Below are 23,047 nucleotides of genomic sequence, written 5' to 3'. Positions count from 1 at the left end.
GGGGGGAGAGTCAGTGGTGGAAGAGGAGTGAATCATCGATGGGCCTTAGCCCTACCCCCCCCCCCCCCCCCAATTTCCTGGCTCCGTGGCAATGCCTGGCTCTCTCCCTCACTTTGTACCTACTTCCCCCGTCCCTCACCACTACCCTTTGCCCACCCACTCTCATTCCTTGGCTCTGCCCTTTACCCCAGAAGGCCAAAGGCAAGCTTGGATTGGAGCTGAAAGAGTTGAGCAGGCAGGAACCCATACTGTGAAGCCCTAGGCCCGAAAGGGGTGTTCTGGAGAGGGTGAGGCTGGGCAGTCCTGGCCCCTCCTCACCATACCTGCCCCCGCCCCTTTGGGTCTGGGCTGGCTCCTTTAAGAACAGTGGATCCACCCCCTGGAGAGGACGGCCTATTAGAGCCTTTGCCCGGCTGTCAGTGACTCAGTGTTCGCGGGAACGCAGCCTCAGCTTCGACACCAGCCAACCCAGATCCCGAGGTGCGCCAGCGCCCAGCCCAGATCTCCACGCCTGCCAGGAGCGAGCTTAGAGCCAGTCGCCGGCTCGCTCGCTGTGCCCCCGAGCAAGCAGCCTTCTGTCCTTCTGTCCAAGTCCCGCGCCCTTCTCGGGACCCCTGCCCAGTGGGCAGCACTGCCACCCTGCCGGCCATGGAGACCCCGTCGCAGCGGCGCGCCACCCGCAGTGGGGGCGCAGGCCAGCTCTACTCCGCTGTCGCCCACCCGGATCACCCGACTGCAGGAGAAGGAGGACCTGCAGGAGCTGAACGACCGCCTGGCCGTGTACATCGATCGCGTGCGCTCCCTGGAGACCGAGAACGCGGGGCTGCGCCTTCGCATCACCGAGTCCGAGGAGGTGGTCAGCCGAGAGGTGTCCGGCATCAAGGCGGCCTACGAGGCCGAGCTGGGGGATGCCCGCAAGACCCTCGACTCGGTGGCCAAGGAGCGCGCCCGCCTGCAGCTGGAGCTGAGCAAAGTGCGTGAGGAGTTCAAGGAGCTGAAGGCTCGGTGAGTGAGGCCAGGCCGGCACCAGAGGCAGAATCGCCGGTAACTGGCCATCTAGTGCCCTCCCTCCCCGGAACTGCCTCCCGCGGGTGACTGGCAGTGCCAAGGGGGATAGTCAAGACAGGACACAGAAGGGAGGGGTCCCTGTGAGAGGGCGAGGGGGTATAGAGAGTGGTGGGGGTATTGGGACCGAGTAGGGTTGGTGACAGGGCCTCATTCTGTCAAGGGGGGATTTTACAGCATTTGGAGCCTGGGGGGGGGGGGGGATGGGCTTGAGCAAAGCAGAACTGGCTCTACCGGGTCTTGGAACTCCGGGACACCCGGGACACATCGGAATGGGTGAAAGGGTTTTATTAGAACTTTCTTGGCAGGTTTGGCACTTTGCCAATTTTGCCCAACGTGGTTCTGAACACATGGTGTCCGGTAAAACATACCTCCCACACTGACATTTGTCCAGCGGCACTATAGAGGGGTCACCAAGGCAGCATACCCTCCCTTCCCCCATGGCTGTGTTAGCTATGGCCTTCTCCTGGTTCTTTCTAGGAGTTAGGAATGTCTGGGACTTTCCCTTGACTCTCAGGCCCACCAGAAGCTCACCAGGAGATCTGCTCCCCCGCAGATCCCACAGCCCTTGGCCTGCCTGGCCCAGGAATGCAAGGGAGGGTGGGGAGGGAGGCTGGGCACAGAGGGCACTGGCTCAGGAAATACTGTTATGCCTGGGTCTCCGGCACCCCACTCGAGGCCCTCTCTGCTTAGTGACTTCAAGGTCTGGAAGTTCTGTCCTTTCCTCCTCGGTCAGTGAGCTACTTTCATTTTCCTAGCCAAGCCAGACTTCACTCTGGCCCATCCTCTCACCTGCTGATGTCTTGATCTGGCCTTATTAAACTGCTGGAATACAATGACATTTTTGAAATCCAGCCGTTAGGGAGCTTCAGGCTACTCCCGCCTCACCCATCCCTGCCCCACCCTACCCCACCCTACTTGACTCCACCTTCTTTCTAAAAAGCCCTTCCAAAGCCTGGGAAGTTTGGGCTGTGTTCTTCCGCCTAGACTCCCACTTGGTTCTGTGCTCCTCGGTCCTTTCTTCAAGCCACAGAGCACTACAAGTGATTGCAGACACCTAAGGGGCCGGCAGCTTTGAACTCTCCTCTCTTTTTTCCTTTTGCATTATCTTCTCCCCAAGCTCAGCATGTGTCTGTGGTTAGTCATTACTGGATCCCAGCCCTAGGTGTAAGTATGGCAAATTCATCACTTCCTCAGGTATAAACGGAAGTTGTGTGAGCAGATGGGTCCAGCCTTTCTTTCTGCTAAAAGGAATTACCTGTCTTTTTTTTTTCCCCCCGTCAGAGATATGAACAACTTATTGAGAAATGTAAGAGGCAAGTTCGAGGAGTTAACCAGTGAATTAACTAGTTAGTGATCTAAACTAGTTAAATCAGCCCGATCCCTGGGAAGAACTTGTGAGGCAGATCTGGGGTTAGCACTGACCGGAAACAGGGCCAGTGGAGTCTCTAGCATCTCATTCATGTAGTTGTGCCTCCTCTGCCTCCCAGTGCAGCTGTCCAGGCCTGGGACACCAGGCGGTGTGTGCACAGTAGGGTAGGGGCCGGGCGATGTGTGCAGTGGTTATATTTAGCCACCTGCCTCTGTTCTCCAGGATCCTAACTGAGGAGGAGGCGGGGCTTCCGGGAAGGCGGATGGGTGGGTGTGCACACCTGGGTCCAGGCGGGTGGGACGGAGTGGAGGCAAAGGGACCTGAGATGGGGTGTCCGCCCTTCTATGTCTGTGGTAGGAAGGCCTATGGCTGCTACTCCTTCTTGTGGCTCTTGAACTCAGGCTGAGGTAGAGAAAAGGCCTGAATGAAGTTTGGGGAGGAAGAAAGGAATTGTCCAAGCCTTCCCACCAGGGCCGGGAAAGGTGACTGGTTTAATGTTTAATTAGATTTAGAGCTCAGAGTTCAGAGTCAGGCTCGGAGTCAGAGACAGCTGTTTGTGAGACCCTGTGAGTCTTTGGCACAACCCAACTTGGGTCCCTCAACCGCACCCATAGGCCCCTTCTTTTCCAGCTGGGTTTTAAGTTCCATGGGGAGGAAAAAGAAAGAAAGAAAACAAACAAGGCCCTCTTTCTCCCTCTTCTCAAGAGGTTTAGACACCGAAGCTGGGAGGAGAGGACAGCTGGAAGCTTGGGGAAGGCTCACCAGTTCCAGGCTGAGAGTTGAGAGTTGGATAAGCCTCACTCCCTCACTCCCGGCAGCACAGCTGCAGGCGTGAGTCAGATGCAGCCCCTCCCACCCTAGTGGCTTCATAAGACACAGCAGGAGACCGGTGTAGACCACAGATAGCTTAAAAGGGAAGGAGAGGGGCCCGAATGTCTACATCTTCTGCCTTCTCCCCACAGCCGCCTGGGGTCCCTTTCCTGCCTCCCTCCTTAGGTTTATTTAAGTGCATGTGAGAGTGCAGCTTGGGGGATTTGGCTCTTAATGTACCACCGTGTGCATGGCAGAGCGCAGCTTGGGGGATTTGGCTCTTAATGTGGGGCTTGGGGATCGGACTCACGCCACCAGGCTTGACATCAAGCACTCCTACCCATTAAACCTCCTTGATAGTCCTTTCCTTGGAACCTGATAGTAATCCTAGCACTCAGGAGGCGGAGGTGGGAGGATCACCCTAAGTTCAGGTTAGGCTAGCCTAGCTTACAAGGTTAGTCAGGGCCCAAGCAAAGCGTAAGAGCAAAGCCAGATGAAAGAGAGGATGCGGGCTGTAGTTCTCCGTAGTTTCTGTCCTTCCTCCCAATGCACGGCCTCTTGCGTAGTGCACAGCGCTCTTTTCTTTCTTCTTTGTGAGAAACGACACACATAGAGGTCAGAGGACAACGTGTGGGGTCCCTCCACTATCAGGCCCCAGGGAACGAGGCTGTCCGGCTTGGTGAAAAGGGCCCTTACTCCCTGAGCCATCTCGCAAGCCCTCAATAAGCTATTTGTTTATTCTCCTTCAGGTCTTTATAGTTTTTATGTGCACGAGTATTTAGCCTGCGTTTATGCATGAGCACCACTTGCATGGATAATGCCTGTGGAGGTCAGAGGAGGCTCAGAGTCTCTGAAACAGGAGTTACAGGTGGTTGTGGGTGCCGGGAACTGAACCTCTGCAAGAACAAGTACTCTGAATCATTGAGTTCAGTTCCCAAGGGCCACTTACAACTGCCTGTGACTCCAGCTACAGGGGATCTGATACCTTCTTCTGGTTGCCACAGGTCTGTGGCAACCACACAATATATCGTAATCAACACACACACACACACACATTTTGAAATTTTTTGTTAAAAAAAAGACTGGTAGAATCTGGAACAGGCACTGCATATGAAATTAGAATGGTAAAAGGGCTAGGGTGTGGCTCTATGGCATGGTGCCCACCCAGCACACCCAGCCCTGTGTCCCATCCCTATCAACACACACACACACACACACACACACACACACACACACACACACACACACACACACACACGTATATTGTTGTAGCTAAGGCTCAGTGGTGGAGCACTTGTCTAACATGCTTGGGGCCCTGTGTTCAGTCTCTAGCACTAGTCAGGTGTGGTAGCACAAGCTTGTAATTCCCAGGGCTTGAGAGGCAGAGGCAGGAGGAATATGGCGAATTCAAGGCTAGTCTGGGCTATATAGAGACCCAGAGTGTGATCTGAGTGTGCCTTCTATGAGAAACTGTTGGAGTGAGCCTGGGTCAGAAATGGGGACAATTCTAGACCCACAACACAGAAGCACCTCTTCCCCCCCATAAGGCCTTCATGTTAGATGCCCCCTGGACTGGCAGGCTTCTGTGACCCCAGTGCAGAGAAGCAGGGAGATGCACTCTGTGGAGGCTGTGGTCACAAGAACAAAGGCAGAGGTTTGTCCCATACTCTGAGGGGTGAAAGGTCAGGATGTGAGCATCTGACTTCCCAGTGGCTGCGCTATTAAACCTCTAGCATGAAAAACAGGTTGGAAATCTAACTGAGGCTCATTTCTGCTGCCTAGAGATCCTGCTGTGAGGCCAATGACATGTTTGCCTCGATCTGTACCTAGAAAGACCCAGAACCCTGCTGAGCTCAGCATCATCAAACAGTTCAACTCTGGGAGCCTGGAGATTATGCCTTCAGTCTTGAGGCTTGGGGTAGGACTTGGCTGCCCAGGTTGGAAGGAACTTTGGGCGAACTGTTACACTGATAGAGGCAGGTGTCCTTGAGGGTACCTGGGCCCTAGGTGTCCCCGTCCACATTCTGATTATAAGGACAGAAGAGGTGCAGCTAAACAAACCTGGGGGCTGAGAAGTACTTATGGAGCCCAGGGAAACAGAAAAGCCATTCCTCACTGGGGTCCCCATTGCCTTCCCCTGGCCTCACGAGGTCAGTGGTCCTCCTGCGTGCAGCTCAATGTCTCATTGTCAAGGCTGAAGCCAGGGACAGCTGGGAGGACAACTGGGGGTAGATGCCTTCACCTACAGCTGCGCCCTCTGCTCTCCTCACACCCTCCTCCTCCCAACCCTGCCCAGCTCTGACAGCTGTGGCAGCTAGACATGCGGCCAGTCTGGAGACCCAGACACTGGGCAGAGTCTCTTCCCATGCTCCCCTCCTTGGCCCCGGCCGGGAATGCACTGAAGGGGTCACGGCCAAGCACTAGCATCCACGGAGACACTGGAGAACTGCAGGATCTGCTGTGTGTTCCACCAAGGTGACAGATAGGGTGAGGTCACAGTGAAGACAGCTGTGGCCCTCAGTGTCCATAATTCTACGTTTACCTGTGTCTCTAAACTGTGGCTGTGTAACCTTGAATTAATCAACTCTCCTCCCGTGTTTCCCTAACGACGAAAGAAAGGGAGTTAACACAGCGCTCCAGACGTACCTGGGGTTTCAAAGTAGTTCAACGACCCATAAAGTGAGGGAAAGTCCTCTAAAGACCACATGAGAAGTCATAAAGCCAAGCACAATCAATTGGAGCGGAGTTAACAGCCAGTGCAGTTTTTTTATAGAACGATTTCCCACAGCAGTGGGATGAAAACCACTCTGTCCCCTTCCTGTCTCTCAAAGAGAGCTTGTTAGAAATGGTTAATTATTGTGACATTACTGTCTTGGCACAGGCTTTGTTTCCACTGCTGTTGGGAAAATAAAGTTCATGTCAGTGTGTCTGCCTTCAGGACAATAGAAAGGGCCCTATCAGGTAGCAGGACAGAGTCTGTCCCCGAAATTGACTGACCAGTTCGGGGGGGACTGGAAGGGAGGGGAGGCTCCTGGGAAAGACAGGACTGACCTCTTCAGCTGCCAGGGTCAGATCTCACGTGCCAGGAGCCTGTGGGTGGCGCACAGTGACCTTACCTGCTCACCTGTCACTCGCTGGTGTCACCAGCCGGAAGTGGGGCTGTGAGTAGGTCTTGGCCCTTACAAATCCCTTAAGAAAGGGGCAATATTTGGGAGCGGGGTGTGTGTGTGTGTGTGTGTGTGTGTGTGTGTGTGTGTGTGTGTGTGTGTGTCTCAATATCTTACTGTCTAGTTACAGGAGAGGAAGCCAGAATCCTGCCTGCTGAACCCAGGAATAATTCTGGCTAGGGTCCATCCGGGGCCCAGGTTGGGGAGCTGAGTCATGGTGGAGTACAGGGTTGAGTAGAAGGGAGTCCCGGAGCTTCTCCAGTCAGTGGAGAAGGTGCTGAGGTGAGCTTTCCCTGAGCATTACATCGAGCCACAGCCAGGAGACCAGTGTCTGAGTTTGGCGAGGACACACAGAATCTCTTTAGGGTCAGCTCAGAGTTAGAAGCTGGGTAGGCCTTTGGGATACAGTGAATGATGGTGAGGAGGTTTTTGGAAATGGGAAGACTCCCTTTTCTCCCCAAGAAGCTGTATGGCTGCCACCTCTGCCGGCCGGGAGAACATGGTGCATCTTTCCAGGTGTAGCTGAGATGCAGTGAGACCCGCCGATGTCCAAAGCTTTCCTCTACTTCCTTTCCTGACTTGGGGTGTGGCTCAGGCTCTCTTCCTTTGACAGTCAAGGTTAATAAATGTGTGCTACCCATGGAGAGCTATTAAGTCCCAAGAAGTCCCTGCTGAGTAACATTTTATGAGGAATCCCTCAGATCCCCACCCTTCCTCCCCTCAGGGCATCCTGTCTTCTTAGGCCACTCCCCCCTTACCTTTCTGCTCTCTCTCTTTTGCCTGTCCCCACCCTGACATTTTATGACAATACAAGCTTGACTTCTGGAATGATAGGCTGGAAGGATGAACAGTGAAGCTGAGCAGGGCCCTGAAGGGAGGGACGTGGTTTGTGAAGAAGCTGTTTGCCGGGTGTCTAGGACCCCTGTGCAGCGCTGGCCTCTGGCTCCGGGCTTCTCTTTTGCACAGTGCCACGTTGATACACCCAGCAGCTGTGACTCAGGCCTGGCCCCTCGCCAGGCCCACTGCCTCTGCTGGAGTGGTGTCTGAACATGTCAACAGGCTCCTATCCTGCTCTGGGCACCAGAGCCCTACCAGACTCTCCCTCCTCCTGGAATTAAGACTTGCTTTGTCTTTGGGGAGAGCCACCGAGATTCTGGCTGCTCTGGAAGTGGATCTGAGAGGCCTCAGATCCCAGGCCTGTTTAGCAGTCCAGGAGAGGCATGAGGAAACTGAGCTTTGCCAGCTGCGGGCACATGTGCCTGCGTGGGGAGGTGTGGGATACACGCTGTGGTGCTTACCATGTGCTTTTCTTTCTCTTTCTTTTCTTTTTTCTTTTTTTCTTGAGACAGGGTTTCTCTGTGTAGCCCTGGCTGTCTGGAACTCACTCTGTAGACCAGGCTGGCCTCGAACTCACAGAGATCCGCCTGCCTCTGCCTCCTCAATGCTGGGATTAAAGACGTTTGAAGGTGATGTTTGAAGGTGGTCAAGGGTGGTAGATTTCATTAGGCCTTTGTCCTTTTTTTTTTTTTTTTTTTTTTTTTTTTTGGTTTTTCGAGACAGGGTTTCTCTGTGTAGCTTTGCGCCTTTCCTGGGACTCACTTGGTAGCCCAGGCTGGCCTCGAACTCACAGAGATCCGCCTGGCTCTGCCTCCCGAGTGCTGGGATTAAAGGCGTGCGCCACCACCGCCCGGCGCCTTTGTCCTTTTGACTGGGGTCTCCCGGGACACAGAGATTGCACCTTCTGGACGGCCTGTATCTCTGCCACTCTACAGCCCACTTGGACGGCCTGTATCTCTGCCACTCTACAGCCCACTTGGACGGCCTGCATCTCTGCCACCCTACAGCCCACTTGGACGGCCTGCATCTCTGCCACCCTACAGCCCACTTGTGCCCTAACATCTCCTTTTCTTTCTCCTCCCTTTCTTTCCAGTAATCCCCCTGCCTCATCCTCCCAAACCTTCTCTTCCCTTCTCTTTTAGTGTTGGGACTTGAACCCAGGAGATTACCCCCCAGCCCCATATGGTTTTCTTTGCTAGCTTCTGTCTGTTGTGAGTGCCCTGCTGGGTAGACTTTTAGTGTCTGGCCCTGGCCCTCTCTTGGCTTTCTGAGTCGGAAAGTGCAGAAATCAGTCGGAAGGTCAGTCTAGAAGCCCTGAGCACCTGAGCTCTAAGGTATCAAGGGACATAGAGAAAAAGCCAAAGATCCCACAGGTAAAACCTGAGCTGACATGGAGCTCAGTGGAGGTGTAGAGAATGGGTGGGGTGGCTGTGCAGGGTTAGATACAGAACCCTTTCTCTATTTAATATGCAGTGCATGCATCATTCATGCCTACATAATTAAGATAAAGAACACTGCGTTGTTAATGGGAAAAAAAAACCAAAACAAAACAAAAGAGCCTGGGAATGTAGCTTGCGAGAATTCAAGGGTTTGGATTTGATCCACAGCACCCCATAAACCACATGTCATTCCCAGCACTTGGAAGGTGGAGGCAGGAGGATCAGGAATTTAAGGTCATCCTTGACTCCTTAGCAAATTCGAGGGAGCTTAGGAACCTGAGACCCTGTCATGAACAAAAATGAATAGTAAAATAAACCAGCAAGGGTCTAGGTCGCGCAGGGGCCGGGGCAGAGTCGGGCCGGAAGTTAGCCAGGTAGGGGTTGCAGCCCAGGGGGATCTGGGAGCAGCGCCTCAGGACCCTTGCCCAGCCACAGGGGTCACCGGATCTTTCCAGAACTCGCAGGGGCGCGAGGCCTCCCTTGCTCTCTCGGGTCCAGCTATGGGGAACGCCGAGGGCCGGTGAGGCTGGCTGGCGGCGGGCGGCGGGGCGCGGGCGGTCCGTCATCCCCTCCCGCTCCTTATTTTTAGCCGGGTGTAGCGTCTGAGCGGCTGGTCCCTCCCCCAGGCCAGGGGAGGAAATGCAGGCCACTCCCTCCGGGCCTAGGCTGTTGCTCCCGGCAACCGGGCCAAACAGGCCGCGCGGCTTCCATATCTGGCGTCTGAGGTGGCCGAGGAGGATGACTCAGTGGGCGGGTCAGCGCCTGGCCCTGTGCCCATCCCGTCCCTCTGCCACTGCCGTCTGTCTTCCCTAAAGCAGCCCGGGGACCCCAGCTGCGCCCCCCACCCCACCCCACCCGGTCGGCTTCTCACTTACCTTGTTCTTGACTGCTCTGCCCCCCTCCCCCACGCCCCTCTCTGAGCCAGGCTTGCCCACTGGGATGAGTTAAACCGGATACCCAGCCCTTCTTGCCCCCGGCCCCTGGAGGCAGCGGGGATGCAACCACTCCTTTGCTCACGCAGAGCACTCTCGTGACACCAGGCCTGGAACGGGGACACAGGCAGGCAGGGCTCACTGCCCCTGAGAGCACTGGACAACTTCCCATCCCCTGCCCTGGTATTGTGGGTCTGGACATGAGTCACCCGAGGAGCCCAGGTTCCTGTCCCTTTCCAGCTCCCCTGGTCGGCCCCACCCAGGCCTCCGTACCAACCCAGCACTAACCCAGCTTTCCCACCACCACGCCCAGTGGGCTGGCGCTGGACCTCTACCGAGGGAGCTGCAGAGGCCTAGTCCTGTCCCGGTGTCTGGCCTGCCCAGGCTGAGGCCCCTCCTCTCCTAGGAAGGAACTAGTGTTTGGTAGAGGACAGCCATGGAACTCAAATTTTTTTTCCTCTCTTTTGTTAATCTATTTTAAAAAACATCACATAATTCTGTTACAGTGTTATTTAAACATGTAAATTGTGTTGCTATCCATAAAATATGCTTTCTTTTTCTTTTCTTTCTTTCTTTTTTTTTTTTTTTTTGAGACAGGGTTTTTCTGTGTAGCCCTGGCTGTCCTGGAACTCAGAGATCCACCTGCCTCTCTCTGCCTCCAAGTGAGTGCTTGTATTAAAGGTGTGCTCCACCACCCAGTTCTTCCCCCCCCCCACCCCCCACCTCGGGGAATAGTACCTTACTATGTAGTCCTGGCCGGCCTGGAACTCTCTAGGTGTACCAAGATGGCCTTGTGATCCTGAACTTACTGAGATCCCGGCCTCTGATTCCCAAGTGCTGTGAACTAAAGTTGTACACCACCATGCCAGGCTTAAAACATGGCTTTAAAAGGGAAAAAAAGGGCTGGAGAGATGGCTCAGAGGTTAAGAGCACTGACTGCTCTTCCAAAGGTCCTGAGTTCAATTCCCAGCAACCACATGGTGGCTCACAACCATCTGTAATGAGATCTGGTGCCCTCTTCTGGCCTGCAGGCATACATGCTGTATACATAATAAATAAATAAATCTTTAAAAAAAAAAAAAAAAAAAAAAAAAAAAAAAAAAAAAATAAAAGGGAAAAAAAATTTGTTTTAATTAAAAAAAGAGAGAGGGAGATATTAGCTGGGCCATGACGGCACACGAATCCCAGCCTTTGGAGGCAGACAGATCTCTGAGTACGAGGCCAGCCTTGTCTATAGAGTGAGCTCCAGGACAGTCAGGGCTACACAGAGAAACCCTGTCTCAAAAAAAAAAAAAAAAACCATACAAAAGAAAAAGGGATTAGAGAAGGGTGTGGGTTCTGGTCCCTTCCCCCCACATTTCTTAGGGTGTGCTGTGGTTCTCTGTCTACTGAGCTCCAAGGGTCTGAGTCATGAGCTCATGGGTGATAGTGGCTTGCTTCTTCCCCCAGATGGGGCTCCCCAAGTCTGACAAAGAAAACCACAAAAGCTCTTCCTCGATTCCATCTGCTTGAGGTTCCCTCAGCTACAGGGTGTGTCTTAGTCCTTTGATGGAGTCTCTTCAGTGCTGGGTAAGCGCTGGAAGGAAAGGGAAATAGTCCTTGGTTTCATGGAAGGCATGTGCTGGGTGGGTACAGAGAGGAACTCAAACCCTGCGTTCTGCAGGGCCCTGGCTGGAGTCTCGCTGCCTTCCTTGTTCTGTAATCACATTGGTAATGGCGCCCGTCTCCGAGGGCAGCCATGAAGATTAGCCGAGTTACTACTGTCATGGTTAGAGCAGTGCCTGGCATATGTAAGTTCATTAGATGTATCTGCTGTTGCAGTCCTGTGCTACCCAACAATGTTTCTGTCGGTGGCAGGTCACATATGATGAGGGTCCCCAAAACTATCATCTTGCGTGAGCACACTGTGATATTTGCATAATGACTAAACTAATAACTCCTCACAATGCAACCCATTGTTATATGACACATGGGTATATTATCCTAAAAACCCAACCCTGTGCCTATCAGACCGTACACTTCTGGAGGATAGGGCCATTGCACCACATCCCGGTATAGCCAAGGACAAGGGGAACCCTGGGAATTCCCCCTCTAGCGTCCAAGGAGGCTGGACTAGGAAGTGGCCTTGAGGCATGTTCAGAAAGCATCCTCAGGCCCATCAGGGATGGATTTGTTGAGTGGGATCTGCTTTCTTCCCTCTCCTGGCTTATTTCTTCATGCTCTCTACACCTGTGCCTTAGGAAGGCCGTGAGGTAGAGGGAGAAAGAGTCTGAGATCAGCAAGCATGGGTGAGAACGCTGCCCCTGCAGCTGGCTGCCATCTACCCTGCGCCTCAGTCTCCTCGTCTCTGAAAGGAGGAGGCTGAGTGACTCTGAGCTGGTTCTCTAAACTCTGAGTCCCCCTACATCACCAGCAGCAGCCCATCAGGTGGCCTTCAGGGTGGCGGGGCCCCTCCGGAAGCCCCCGCCAGCCTTGGAGCTGGCCCAGGGAGCTCGGACTCTCTGTCTGCAGCTTGCTTCGCCCGTGGTTTTTCTTCATTTTCTTCCCTCCCCTGCAGCTGCCTCAGCTTCGGAAAAGTTCTGAAGTCATGGAAAGTTGGGGCTGTGCTTCTCGCCAGGGCTGGGCCGGATGGCAGCCAAAACCTGAGCTGGGTTTTGACTTTATTTTTAGCTTTTCGTGCTAAGATGGAGGAGGAGAAATAGTCTCTGGTTCTGGAAGGGCCTCTGCAGGAGAAAGGCACTATTGCATTAAATAATTAGTTTTGCATTGTGGATGGAGCAGTACACCGCCTGGGGAGCAGCCTGGGGGACTTCGTACTCTTCCCAGCCCCTCTTTCCCCTCCCAGACCAGTAGAGCCTAGGTGGAGGGCGTGACTCTCTGAAATGTCCTGAGTGGCTCCTCCTCTGCAGCGTCCCCAGGTCTAGCCTTTTCTCTCCTGCTCCAGGGTGAATTGCTAGAACTGTTATTGCTTAGCAATTTTGTGGCAGGAGAGAAATGTTGGCAGGGCTGCTCTTCCTGGAGTGGGTCCCCGGCCACATTTGCCCATCTTTTTCCTTTTTAATCTTGGGGGAAAGATGACGTGATGTGAATGAGTGCTGACCTAGCAGAGGTAGAGGTAGAGGTCAGAGGGGGTCCTTCCCTTTTCACCTGGTTTGAAACATGGTTTCTTGTTTGCTACTGCATAATCAGGGTGACTGAGCTGCAAGCTTCCAGGGGTGTTCTCCCAGCCCCCCATCTGCCTACGGAAATGCTGGGGTTCCATACAGGCTTTAAGTGGCTGACATCCAAACAGTTCCTCATGCTTGTCGGGGCCCAGAACCATCTCCTCAGCCCCTGGTGTTCCTGCTGCTGTGGCAGGCTCCTGCTGAGAACTGATAATGCTTCAGATGGCTGCTAGCAACAGACCCTTGGGTCTTCTCTGGGTTTACTGCTCCCCGCCCTCTTTGGTACTTGGGAAGGGATTATGTCTGGAAAGTTCTCAGGCTTTCCAGAGATTTTCAGGAAATTAGGGCCTCTCTGCTTCTCTCGCTCACTAGCAGAAAGAATCAGGAATGTGGGGGAGGCAGAGGCAGCCACGGGTGCTAGAGTCTTGCTAAAGCTAGGGATAGGATGTGGCTCCAGACTGGAACCCCATGGACCTGGGACCAAAGGCTCCACATCTGGAGTGAGAAGGGCTTAGCCTTCTGTCTGGGCTCTGATGGAGCAGGCTGACCCTCTGCCCTGTCAGGATCAGGGGTCTTAAGATTAAGTCCCAAGAAGGGAAAGGTCTAATACTGTGCCTCCTTGTCCTTGTCCCTGGCTTCCCTGGCCAGACTTTCTTTTCCCAAAGTCCCACATGGGCAAAAGGGTTTAGACCAGTTTGAAACTCAAACTGAGAGGTGCTGGGGCTTTGGGTTGTGTGTGGCCAAGACACGCCCAGTCTGTTTGCTCCGAGGGAGGGAAGCGAGCTGAATGGGGAGCCAAATGGGGAGCCGGGTGGAGTCCAGGGGAGGAAAAGGTTAAGGCCCTGTGTGGGAAGGGGTGGGAGACAAAGGTGCCCTGTCTATTTTAGAGGGAATGGGAGGGGGGAGAGCGCCAGGCATTTATATCATGAGATCTAGCTTTGCCCTTGGCCCCAGGCACGTTCCTGGGCCCTGAGTCATGGGAAGGGAAGAGAAGCAAGAAGGGGCTTTTGGGAAATCTTAGGGAGGTAAGAACCCGGCCCCAGAAGCTCGTGGATGCAAACAAACCTAATGTAAGGATGCCCTCTTCTGACCGTTGGGAGGACCACAGAGAGGTCCTGTCCTAGCCAAACGGGATCCTGAAACCGACTTTTCTCTTTCCTAGCAATACCAAGAAGGAGGGTGACCTGCTGGCTGCCCAGGCCCGGCTCAAGGACCTGGAGGCTCTTCTCAACTCCAAGGAAGCTGCCCTGAGCACTGCTCTCAGTGAGAAGCGCACACTAGAGGGCGAGCTCCATGATCTGCGGGGGCAGGTAGCCAAGGTAGGCCTTCCTGTGACCCCAGTGACCCAACCTGATGAATGCATACTGACTCTTCTTCCTTAGCCTGCCCTTAGGAGGTGTCTGGTCTGACCTGTCACTCAGTCCCAAGGCCATTCACCTGTCTAGCATCACTTTAGCTGTTCTAGACCATTGCTCATCCTTCTTTGGCCACCAAGGAGCAATCCACAAACCAGTTCCGTTCAACTGCACAGTGTGCTACGCATAGCTCTGGGTCCCTCCCCTCCTGTCTCCTCTAGACAGCCTAACCTCTTCAGAGGAAAGCTGTCCACCGAAGCCATAATAGAGTCCTGATGGCTGATTATACCTAGGTGTGGGTCAGTACTGCTTTGTGTGTGCAGTGTTCATTCCTTTCAAAGCACTCCTCTGATCCTGTGATTTCTCATCTTACGAGAGGGAGCAGGGCTGCAGAAGCCAGTGACACAGTTTCATGGTCTTGCCTGTTTAGAGTGGGCCAGACCTGGAGCCCATGACAAGCTGGCACCCGAGATGTTTTCCTTCTGGGTCCTTTTCTCACCCCCATGGCACCATGAAACACATGAGAAGCCAGCTGGCTGACTCCAGAGCCCGAGCTGGGTCCCTCCCTGCCCAGCTCTTCCAGGCCTGCTGAGGGGCCGGCACTTTGGGTGGCTTGGCTTGTGCTTCCTGCGGGAACAGCTTGTAGGGATCTGTTCTCTCCACTTGTCATGTGGGCTCTAGGGATAGAACTTAGGTTCTGCCCTGAGGATGGCAAGCACCCCTACCTGCTGAACCTTCTCACTGGCCCTCATCCGTGACTTCTTAGTGCCATGGCTACCATGAGTAGTTACTGTGAGAATGTGGACATTTTTCCCCCCAACGGGCATTGAAGGCCTTCACTGCCTTTAGGCCCGTTCTCCCTGGGGACAGCTATCACTCGGCTTCTTTGGCGTGTCCTGAGCACCCTCTCCATGACCTGGACTTTCTTCCTCTCAGCTTGAGGCAGCCCTAGGTGAGGCTAAGAAGCAACTTCAGGATGAGATGCTGCGTCGAGTGGATGCTGAGAACAGGCTGCAGACCCTGAAGGAGGAACTGGACTTCCAGAAGAACATCTACAGTGAGGTGAGCACCACACTGTATGGGCCAGCTGATGAGCAACAGCTGGACACTGGGCTAGGGGCCAGGGATCACCTGCATGCCAAGCACACCTGCCTGAAGCCCTGTACTCGTGGTATGCACCCAGCTCCCAGGCTAATGGAAGGCTGCCATGGCCTGTAGGGTTAAGGGAAGATGGGGAGCTGGGGCTTCTGGGTCTCAGCTTCTAAGGAACCATTCTGATGTGCATTCCTGTGTCTTGAACCCTTTCAGGAGCTGCGTGAGACCAAGCGCAGGCATGAGACCCGGCTTGTGGAGATCGATAATGGGAAGCAGCGTGAGTTTGAGAGCCGGCTGGCGGACGCCTTGCAGGAGTTGCGGGCCCAGCATGAGGACCAGGTGGAACAGTATAAGAAGGAGCTAGAGAAGACATACTCTGCCAAGGTGCTGGCCTCACCCCATCCTCCCCCTGGTGCTGCCCCAGCAGCCCATTCTATCCATGCTGGGTGTGCCTTGGGTGGATGGTAGCAGGGAGCTTGGGACAGGACCTGAGGCTGCTGCAGCAACATCATCCTCAGGTCCCTAGCTCTATCCCTCCAGGTCCCTGTTCTAATACCGTCTGCTCCCTGCAGCTGGATAATGCCAGGCAGTCTGCCGAGAGAAACAGCAACCTCGTGGGGGCTGCCCATGAGGAGCTCCAGCAGTCTCGAATCCGCATCGACAGCCTCTCGGCCCAGCTCAGCCAGCTCCAGAAGCAGGTGATGCCCCGTTTACCCTTTCCACCAGGGCACTGGGCTAAGCAGAAGCCCATGGGAAGAGGGGGAGTAGAGGGGAAGAGGGACCTGGGACTACACACTGTGTTTGGAGCCTGACACCTGCCTGGGTTTCCAGTATCCCCCTTAGCCTGCCTTGATCCTCAGAGCCTCTGGTTTACCTACCATTTGTGTATGAGAGGTTTCTTCCTGTTTATTTTGTGCATGCTGGGGACTGAACCCGAGGCCTGGTGCATGGTAAACAGGTACTTTATTCCTGAGTTACATTTCCAGCCTCATTTCCTATTTGAAAATGAAGATTACCATTGGCTGGGCTTATAGCTTAGTTGGTAGAGTGTTTGCTTATCATGCATGAAGCCCTGGCTCTGTCCCCAGCATGACAGAACCTGGCATAGTGGTGCATGCCTTTCATCCCAGGCTGAAGTATCGGAGATTCAGGGTCATCCTCAACTATATAGCAAGTTTGAGACCAGCCTAGACTACATGAGACCCTGTCTCAAAAAAAGAAAAGAAGGCCAGGTAGTAGGAGTGCACGCCTTTAATCCCAGCACTCAGGAGGCAGAGGCAGGCGGATCTCTGTGAGTTCAAGGCCAGCCTGGTCTACAAAGCGAGTTCCAGGACAGCCAGGGCTATACAGAGAAGCCCTGTCAAAAAAAGCCAGGTGGTGGTGAAACACAATTTTAATCCCAGCACTTGGGAGGCATAAAGAGGTGGATCTCTGTGAGTTCGAGGCCAGCCTGGTTGGAAAAAACAAAACAAAACAAAACAAAAAAAAAACCAGAGCAAAACAACAACAACACCCAAACCAAAACCAAATAAAAAAGAAATCCTTAAAATAAAATTTAAAAAAAGAATGGAAAATGGTAAACATTATTGTCCTCCCTGTTCACAGATCTGTTCTAACACACTGTGAAATATTATTTTAGATGGCTGTGCTATTTGCGACAAGAGATTTCAGTTAGATATTAGGAAGAGCTTCCTGGTCACTGGATACGGCCATGTCTGTCAGTGCTCTTAACCGCTGAGCCATCTCTCCAACCCCGGCCATGGTGTTTCTAATAAGCGCCTCTTCATTATTTTTGGCCCTTGCCTTTCCCACCCACCCCAGTTGGCAGCCAAGGAGGCAAAGCTGCGTGACCTGGAGGACTCGCTGGCCCGGGAGCGGGATACTAGCCGGCGGCTGCTGGCTGAAAAAGAGCGAGAGATGGCCGAGATGCGGGCGAGGATGCAGCAGCAGCTGGATGAGTACCAGGAATTGCTGGACATCAAGCTGGCCCTGGACATGGAGATCCATGCCTATAGAAAGCTGCTGGAGGGCGAGGAGGAGAGGTGAGCCTGGAGGGTCAAGAGATGTTGGCGGGAGGGAGCCTCTGGCCTGCAACTACCATGACTAACCCCCACCCTGTCTCCACCTTCTTAGGCTACGCCTGTCCCCCAGCCCTACCTCGCAGCGCAGCCGCGGCCGCACCTCCTCTCACTCGTCCCAATCGCAGGGCGGGGGCAGCGTCACCAAAAAGCGCAAGCTGGAGTCCGCTGAGAGCCGGAGCAGCTTCTCACAGCATGCTCGCACTAGCGGGCGTGTGGCCGTGGAGGAAGTAGACGAGGAGGGAAAGTTTGTGCGCCTGCGCAACAAGTCCAACGAGGTGGGCCTCTGGAGGAGGGTCTCGCATCCAGTGGCTGGGAGACCCTGGTTCTCACGGAGGGAGCATCGTCTCTCTGTCTGGGAATTTGGAGTGTGTGGTAGTCCCTACATCTCTAAATTGTTGGGGAGATGAAAGATGCCAGTGTGTGTGTCACAGCATACACGTTCACACTGCGACCCTCGAGGGATAGGCTGCTAGTGGGTTTGAGTGCCGGAGATGGTGGGGCAGGCCTGCCCTTTTTCTGTTTTCTTTCTTTCTTTCTTTTTCTTTTCTTTTCTTTTCTTTTTTTTTTTTGAGGTGGGGCCCACCTACCTGGGCTCTTGCGTGAGATAAGCCAAGCGCCAGGCTGAGCCTGCCCATCTTCCTCCCTCCCCCTCCGGCAGGACCAGTCCATGGGCAACTGGCAGATCAAGCGTCAGAATGGTGATGATCCCTTGATGACATATCGCTTCCCACCAAAGTTCACTCTAAAGGCCGGGCAGGTGGTGACGGTGAGTGGAGGGTGTTCGGGACCCAGGAGTGGAGAAGTTGGCCTCTGGACAGGAACATTAAGAATAAGCACCCTTCTTAAACTGTCTTTCCCCAGATCTGGGCTGCAGGCGCTGGGGCCACCCATAGCCCCCCTACTGACTTGGTGTGGAAGGCGCAGAATACCTGGGGCTGTGGGAATAGTCTTCGTACCGCTCTCATCAACTCCACTGGAGAAGTGAGTATGTTACGAGCTGGCCGCTTGCTGGAGTAGGCGCCCCCTGGTGGCCATAATGGGAGCCAGCCACCCCCAACCCAATGCAACCTGCCCGTTTAGGATCACTTTCCTGAGCCCAAGTGCTCAACCAGTAAGCAAGCTAGAAGTCTCCCCAGTAGGATGATGGGTCGAAGTCAGCCAGTAAACGTTGCTAGGCACGGACTCTAAGCTAAAGAACACCGAGCTCCCAATGGTGTCCTTCCTGCATGTGTCTATAAGCACATTCCTGAGCTCCAGCATCAGAGGTCCGGGCAGTTAAAGAGCAGAGCCTGGGACGGTTCTAGGTGGGAAGGTTCTGGGAAGGTGCTTTGGGTAGACAGGCTGCACGGCCCTCACCCCCTGACTCTCGGACCTGCGCCTATGTCCCCATAGGAAGTGGCCATGCGCAAGCTGGTGCGCTCAGTGACCGTGGTTGAGGACGATGAGGATGAGGATGGAGATGATCTGCTCCATCACCACCACGTGAGTGGCAGCCGCCGCTGAGACCCAGCCCACATGGGTAGCCCTACCAGCCTAGGGCAGCTCTCCCACCTCCATGCCAAAGTCTTTTCATTAAAGAATGTTTTGGAATGCCACTTGCTGCCCTGGCCTTTCTTCTCTCTCCTCCCTCTGCCTTGCCCAGAAAACCCAGGTGTCTGGTAAGGAAGGGAGTGGGACCTTTCTGATTCCATGGACTATTCCACGGTGGCAGTGGGCAGGATCTGGATTTGTCTCCGGGGAAGGGGAAGGGAGGACAGAGATGCCCTCAGCCCTGCCTCTCTTCCCTATTCCATTGCATGCACCCCTCTCTTGTCTCTTCCTCTCTGTTGCATGCTTCTCTCGTGTTTCCCTGACTTCCTGCAACACTGCTTTCTCTCATTCCTGTCCTCCCACAATTAAAAATCTCCATCTTTGGCCTCCCTCCCAATTCCCCTGCGAGTTTCTAGGATTCAGGAGAGAGTGAGAGCCACACCCCTCCATCTCAAAGCCTTCCTGGCCATTTTCCCCTGTCAGGTCCTTCCTCCCAGCCACAGGCCTCCCCAGTCCCTATTCACTCTGGCTGTCTGGGTACAGATGCCACCTTCCTGCCCAATGGCCAGGAAGCTCCAGGAGCCCAGAGCCTGGGTGCTGGTCCCGAGGCAGTCAGTCCCAGGCGCGCTGTCCCTCCTGAGCCATGTCTCCCTTCCCAGGGCTCCCACTGCAGCAGCTCGGGGGACCCCGCGGAGTACAACCTACGCTCCCGCACCGTGCTGTGTGGGACTTGTGGGCAGCCTGCCGACAAGGCTGCCAGTGGCTCAGGAGCCCAGGTGGGCGGATCCATCTCCTCTGGCTCTTCTGCCTCCAGTGTCACAGTCACTCGAAGCTACCGCAGTGTGGGGGGCAGTGGGGGTGGCAGCTTCGGGGACAGCCTAGTCACCCGCTCCTACCTCCTGGGCAACTCCAGTCCCCGGACTCAGGTGAGTCATCTCTGCCTCTACCCCTCCAGCAGGACACTGCTCACTGACCGACAGGGCAGGGCAGGGGGTGGGACCCTCCTCCTTGCAGCCCCCCTTGCACCCTGCCCCTCCTGTCTGAACCCCAGACTAGAGGGCAGGGCCAGAGTGTGAGGGTTGGGGAGACACACCCCATTTGGGGTCAGGGAGGGAGAGGAAGGGCCAGCCACTGTGCTCATACCTGCCTTCTCTTCTCTCTTAGAGCCCCCAGAACTGCAGCATCATGTAATCTGGGACCTGCCAGGCAGGGGTGGGGTCAGAGGCCACCTGCTCCCTCCTCACCTCATGCCCACCTCCTGCTCTGCACCTTATGGGAGCAGGCCTGAAGCCAAAGAAAAGTTTATTCCCTGCCTTTGGGTTTTTTTTTTTCTTCTATTTTTTTTTCTAAGAGAAGTTATTTTCTACAGTGGTTTTATACTGAAGGAAAAACACAACCAAAAAAAAAGTCTCTATCGCAATTCTAGGTCCTTCCCCTTCTTTCCTGTATCTGCCTTAAAACCAAAGGGCTGCTTCTCCCCGGAGCCCAGGGGAAGGACTGCTTTTATAGTGTAGTTTTTGTCCCGCTGCCTTGGCCTTGCGCTCATCCCAGGACCCCGTGACATGGTGCCTGAGAGGCAGGTGTGGAGTTCTCTTCACCAGCTTCCTCCAGACAGCTGGCCCACTGCCATGCCAGCTGCAGAGAAGTGGGGTGCAGAGGGGATGGCCGAGAGAGGTCAAGCCCCTCCTGGGTCCACTACACTTGGCTGAGGCTCCTCTGCCTGCCTCACCCTCTTCCTGCCCCGTCCCCCCGCAGCCTGGGGTCAGTGGATTCCCCCAGGCACCTCCGCCATGCTTGCTTTTTCTATATTTTATTCAGACAAGAGATGGAAATGAGGTAGAAGGAGGAGGGGAGGTCAGTTTGAGCCCACCTTTTCCCGGCTTTACAGCCTGGTGGGCCTTGTCCCGTCGCTGGGAGGCAAAATCAAGTGGGGTGTAGGGAAGAGTGAGAAATAGGCTGCTGGAAAGGCTGAGAGCCTGCTGGGGCCCTGCTGCAGGGGAGTAGAGGGTGTGGAGATTGATGGGGACGGTAAACACTACGGAGCCCTTCACCCCATTTCCCATCTGCACCTCTGCTCTCCCTCCAAATCAATACACTAGTTGTTTCCATCCTGGATGCTGTGGTGTCTCTTTGTTGGGTGTCACGTGTGTTTCCAGGGGCAGACACATGCACACACAGGTGCCACACGTCACCACATATCCAACGCTACCCAGCCTCCCCCTCATCTAGGGCCACAGGAAGATGTGACGATGCATGTTGGGTCCTGGAAGAGACTTCTCTGAAGACTGGCACATGCAGTGTGAAGGAGAGGCATTCCCTTCCTAACCTTCATCTGCCCAGCACTGATCCAGCACCTTCTAAATGGGGCCCTCAAGTGTGAATCAGAAGACACAGGGACACAGATGGAGGGCGACGTGGCTGAGTAGGGAGCAGCAAAGCATCCCTTGCGAAAGGCCACACCTGTAGTCCCAGCACTCTGGATGCTGTGATTGCCTTGGTAGTCTGAGATACTCTCACAGGAAAAAAAAAAAAAAAAAAAAAAGCCAGGTATGACTCATACCTGTAATCTCAGGACCTGGGAGGCAGAGGCAGGAGGACTGCTACAAGTTCCAGGCCAGCCTGGTCTACATAGTGAGTTCCAGGCCATCTAGGAACTCTGTCACAAAAGGGAGAGGAAAAAAAAAAAAAAAAAGGAAAAGGCTGAGGTGTGGTGAGTTTGAGGCTATCCTGGGATACATGAAATTTTTCAAAAACAAAATGTTAGTGTTTCCATGTAGAAGAGCTGAGTATTCAGTCAAAAGTAATTGAGGTCTGAAGAGATGGCTCAGAAGTTAAGAGCTTGTAATGCTCTTAACAGAGGACCTGAGTTTGATTCCCAGCACTCCTATCTGGGGGCTCACAACTGCCAGGAACTCCAGCTCTAAAATATCCAACACGTCTTCCGGTCTCCAAGGACAGCTGCTTCATATATTCACCCCCCCATATACCCTAATTAAACCCTTTTAAAGAAATGATTGAGCCAGGGATGGTGGTGCATGCCTTTAATCTCGGCATTCCAGAGGTGGAGGCAGGTGGATCTCTGAGTTCGAGGCCAGCCTGTTATATATAGCAAGTTTCAGCAACCAGGGCTACATAGAAGAGACCCTGTCTTAAAAAAAAAAAAAAAGCAGGAGGGGGCTGGAGAGATGGCTCAGAGGTTAAGAGCACTGACTGCTCTTCCAGAGGTCCTGAGTTCAATTCCCAGCAATGACATGGCTCACAACCATCTGTGATGAGATCTGGTGCCCTCCTCTGGCCTGCAGTCATACGTGCTGTATACATAATAAATAAATCTTTTTAAAAAAAAAGCAGGGGGCCGGGCGGTGGTGGCGCACGCCTTTAATCCCAGCACTCGGGAGGTAGAGCCAGGCGGATCTCTGTGAGTTCGAGGCCAGCCTGGGCTACCAAGTGAGTTCCAGGACAGGCGCAAAGCTACACAGAGAAACCCTGTCTCAAAAAACCAAAAAAAAAAAAAAAAAAAAAAAAAAAAGCAGGGGGTGGTGGTGTTGAGGGCCAGTGAGATGGCTTCATAGGTGAAGGCATTGCTAACCTAAGTTCCATCCCTAAGACACGCTCCTGCACAATGTCCTCTGACCTCCATGTGCATGCATGTTCTGTGATACCATTCTTTGGGAGACTGAACGATGACTACTGACCCCAGATAGAGACATGACAAAAGTCAAAATTAAGGAACCACAAAGCCCAACTTGGTGAACCGGTGAGCTTTATTGGGGTAACGGACAGTGTGGGTGAGGGGTTAAGATGGCTGCCTCACCAAAGCCCACCCAGCATGGATGACAGCTCATAGACACCAGAAACCTGGAGCACACTGCACAGCCTGCAGCAGCTCCACAGACTGGAGATGCCCTTTCTGGGTGGCTCAGTCGGCCCAAGCCTCTTCCAGGCAGCTCAGCTGGTCTCCGCTTCTAGGCATCTTCGTTTGACTGAGTCTCTGGGTAGTCCTTACTGCTTATATATACTTGAGGAGGGAGGAGCCTAGTGAATCTGGTCCGTTTTGGGGACTTCCTGAAGCTGTTTTGAGTTGTTCACTTCCTCATATTGAGGCAAATGTATTGAGTCTTTCTTTGTACTGCCAGCTCCCAAATAATGATGTGGAGACTTCTTATTAAGTATGAAGGCTTGGTCTTAGCTTAGGCTCAT

General features: G+C 53.9%; 1 protein-coding gene across 1 annotated transcript; it reads left to right on the top strand.

Annotated features, from left to right (window-relative positions):
* Window positions 1–523: 523 nt before the first annotated feature.
* Window positions 524–20,960, top strand: Lmna (lamin A/C). Its single transcript, XM_052731343.1, is given in 13 exon segments — window positions 524–684; window positions 686–1,005; window positions 13,949–14,105; window positions 15,078–15,203; window positions 15,450–15,620; window positions 15,809–15,934; window positions 17,058–17,278; window positions 17,370–17,592; window positions 17,976–18,083; window positions 18,179–18,298; window positions 18,710–18,799; window positions 19,507–19,773; window positions 20,012–20,960. Coding segments are annotated over 13 exon segments (1,992 nt in total). The 5' UTR covers window positions 524–648; the 3' UTR covers window positions 20,039–20,960.
* The last annotated feature ends 2,087 nt before the right edge of the window (window positions 20,961–23,047 follow it).

The sequence above is a fragment of the Peromyscus californicus genome, unplaced genomic scaffold, assembly GCF_007827085.1.
Source record: "Peromyscus californicus insignis strain IS unplaced genomic scaffold, ASM782708v3 Scaffold_9__1_contigs__length_137607984, whole genome shotgun sequence".
In the NCBI taxonomy this organism is placed as follows: Eukaryota; Metazoa; Chordata; class Mammalia; order Rodentia; family Cricetidae; genus Peromyscus; species Peromyscus californicus.
Note: the sequence above shows the minus strand (reverse complement) of the source record. Positions and strands in the feature narration are given on the sequence as shown.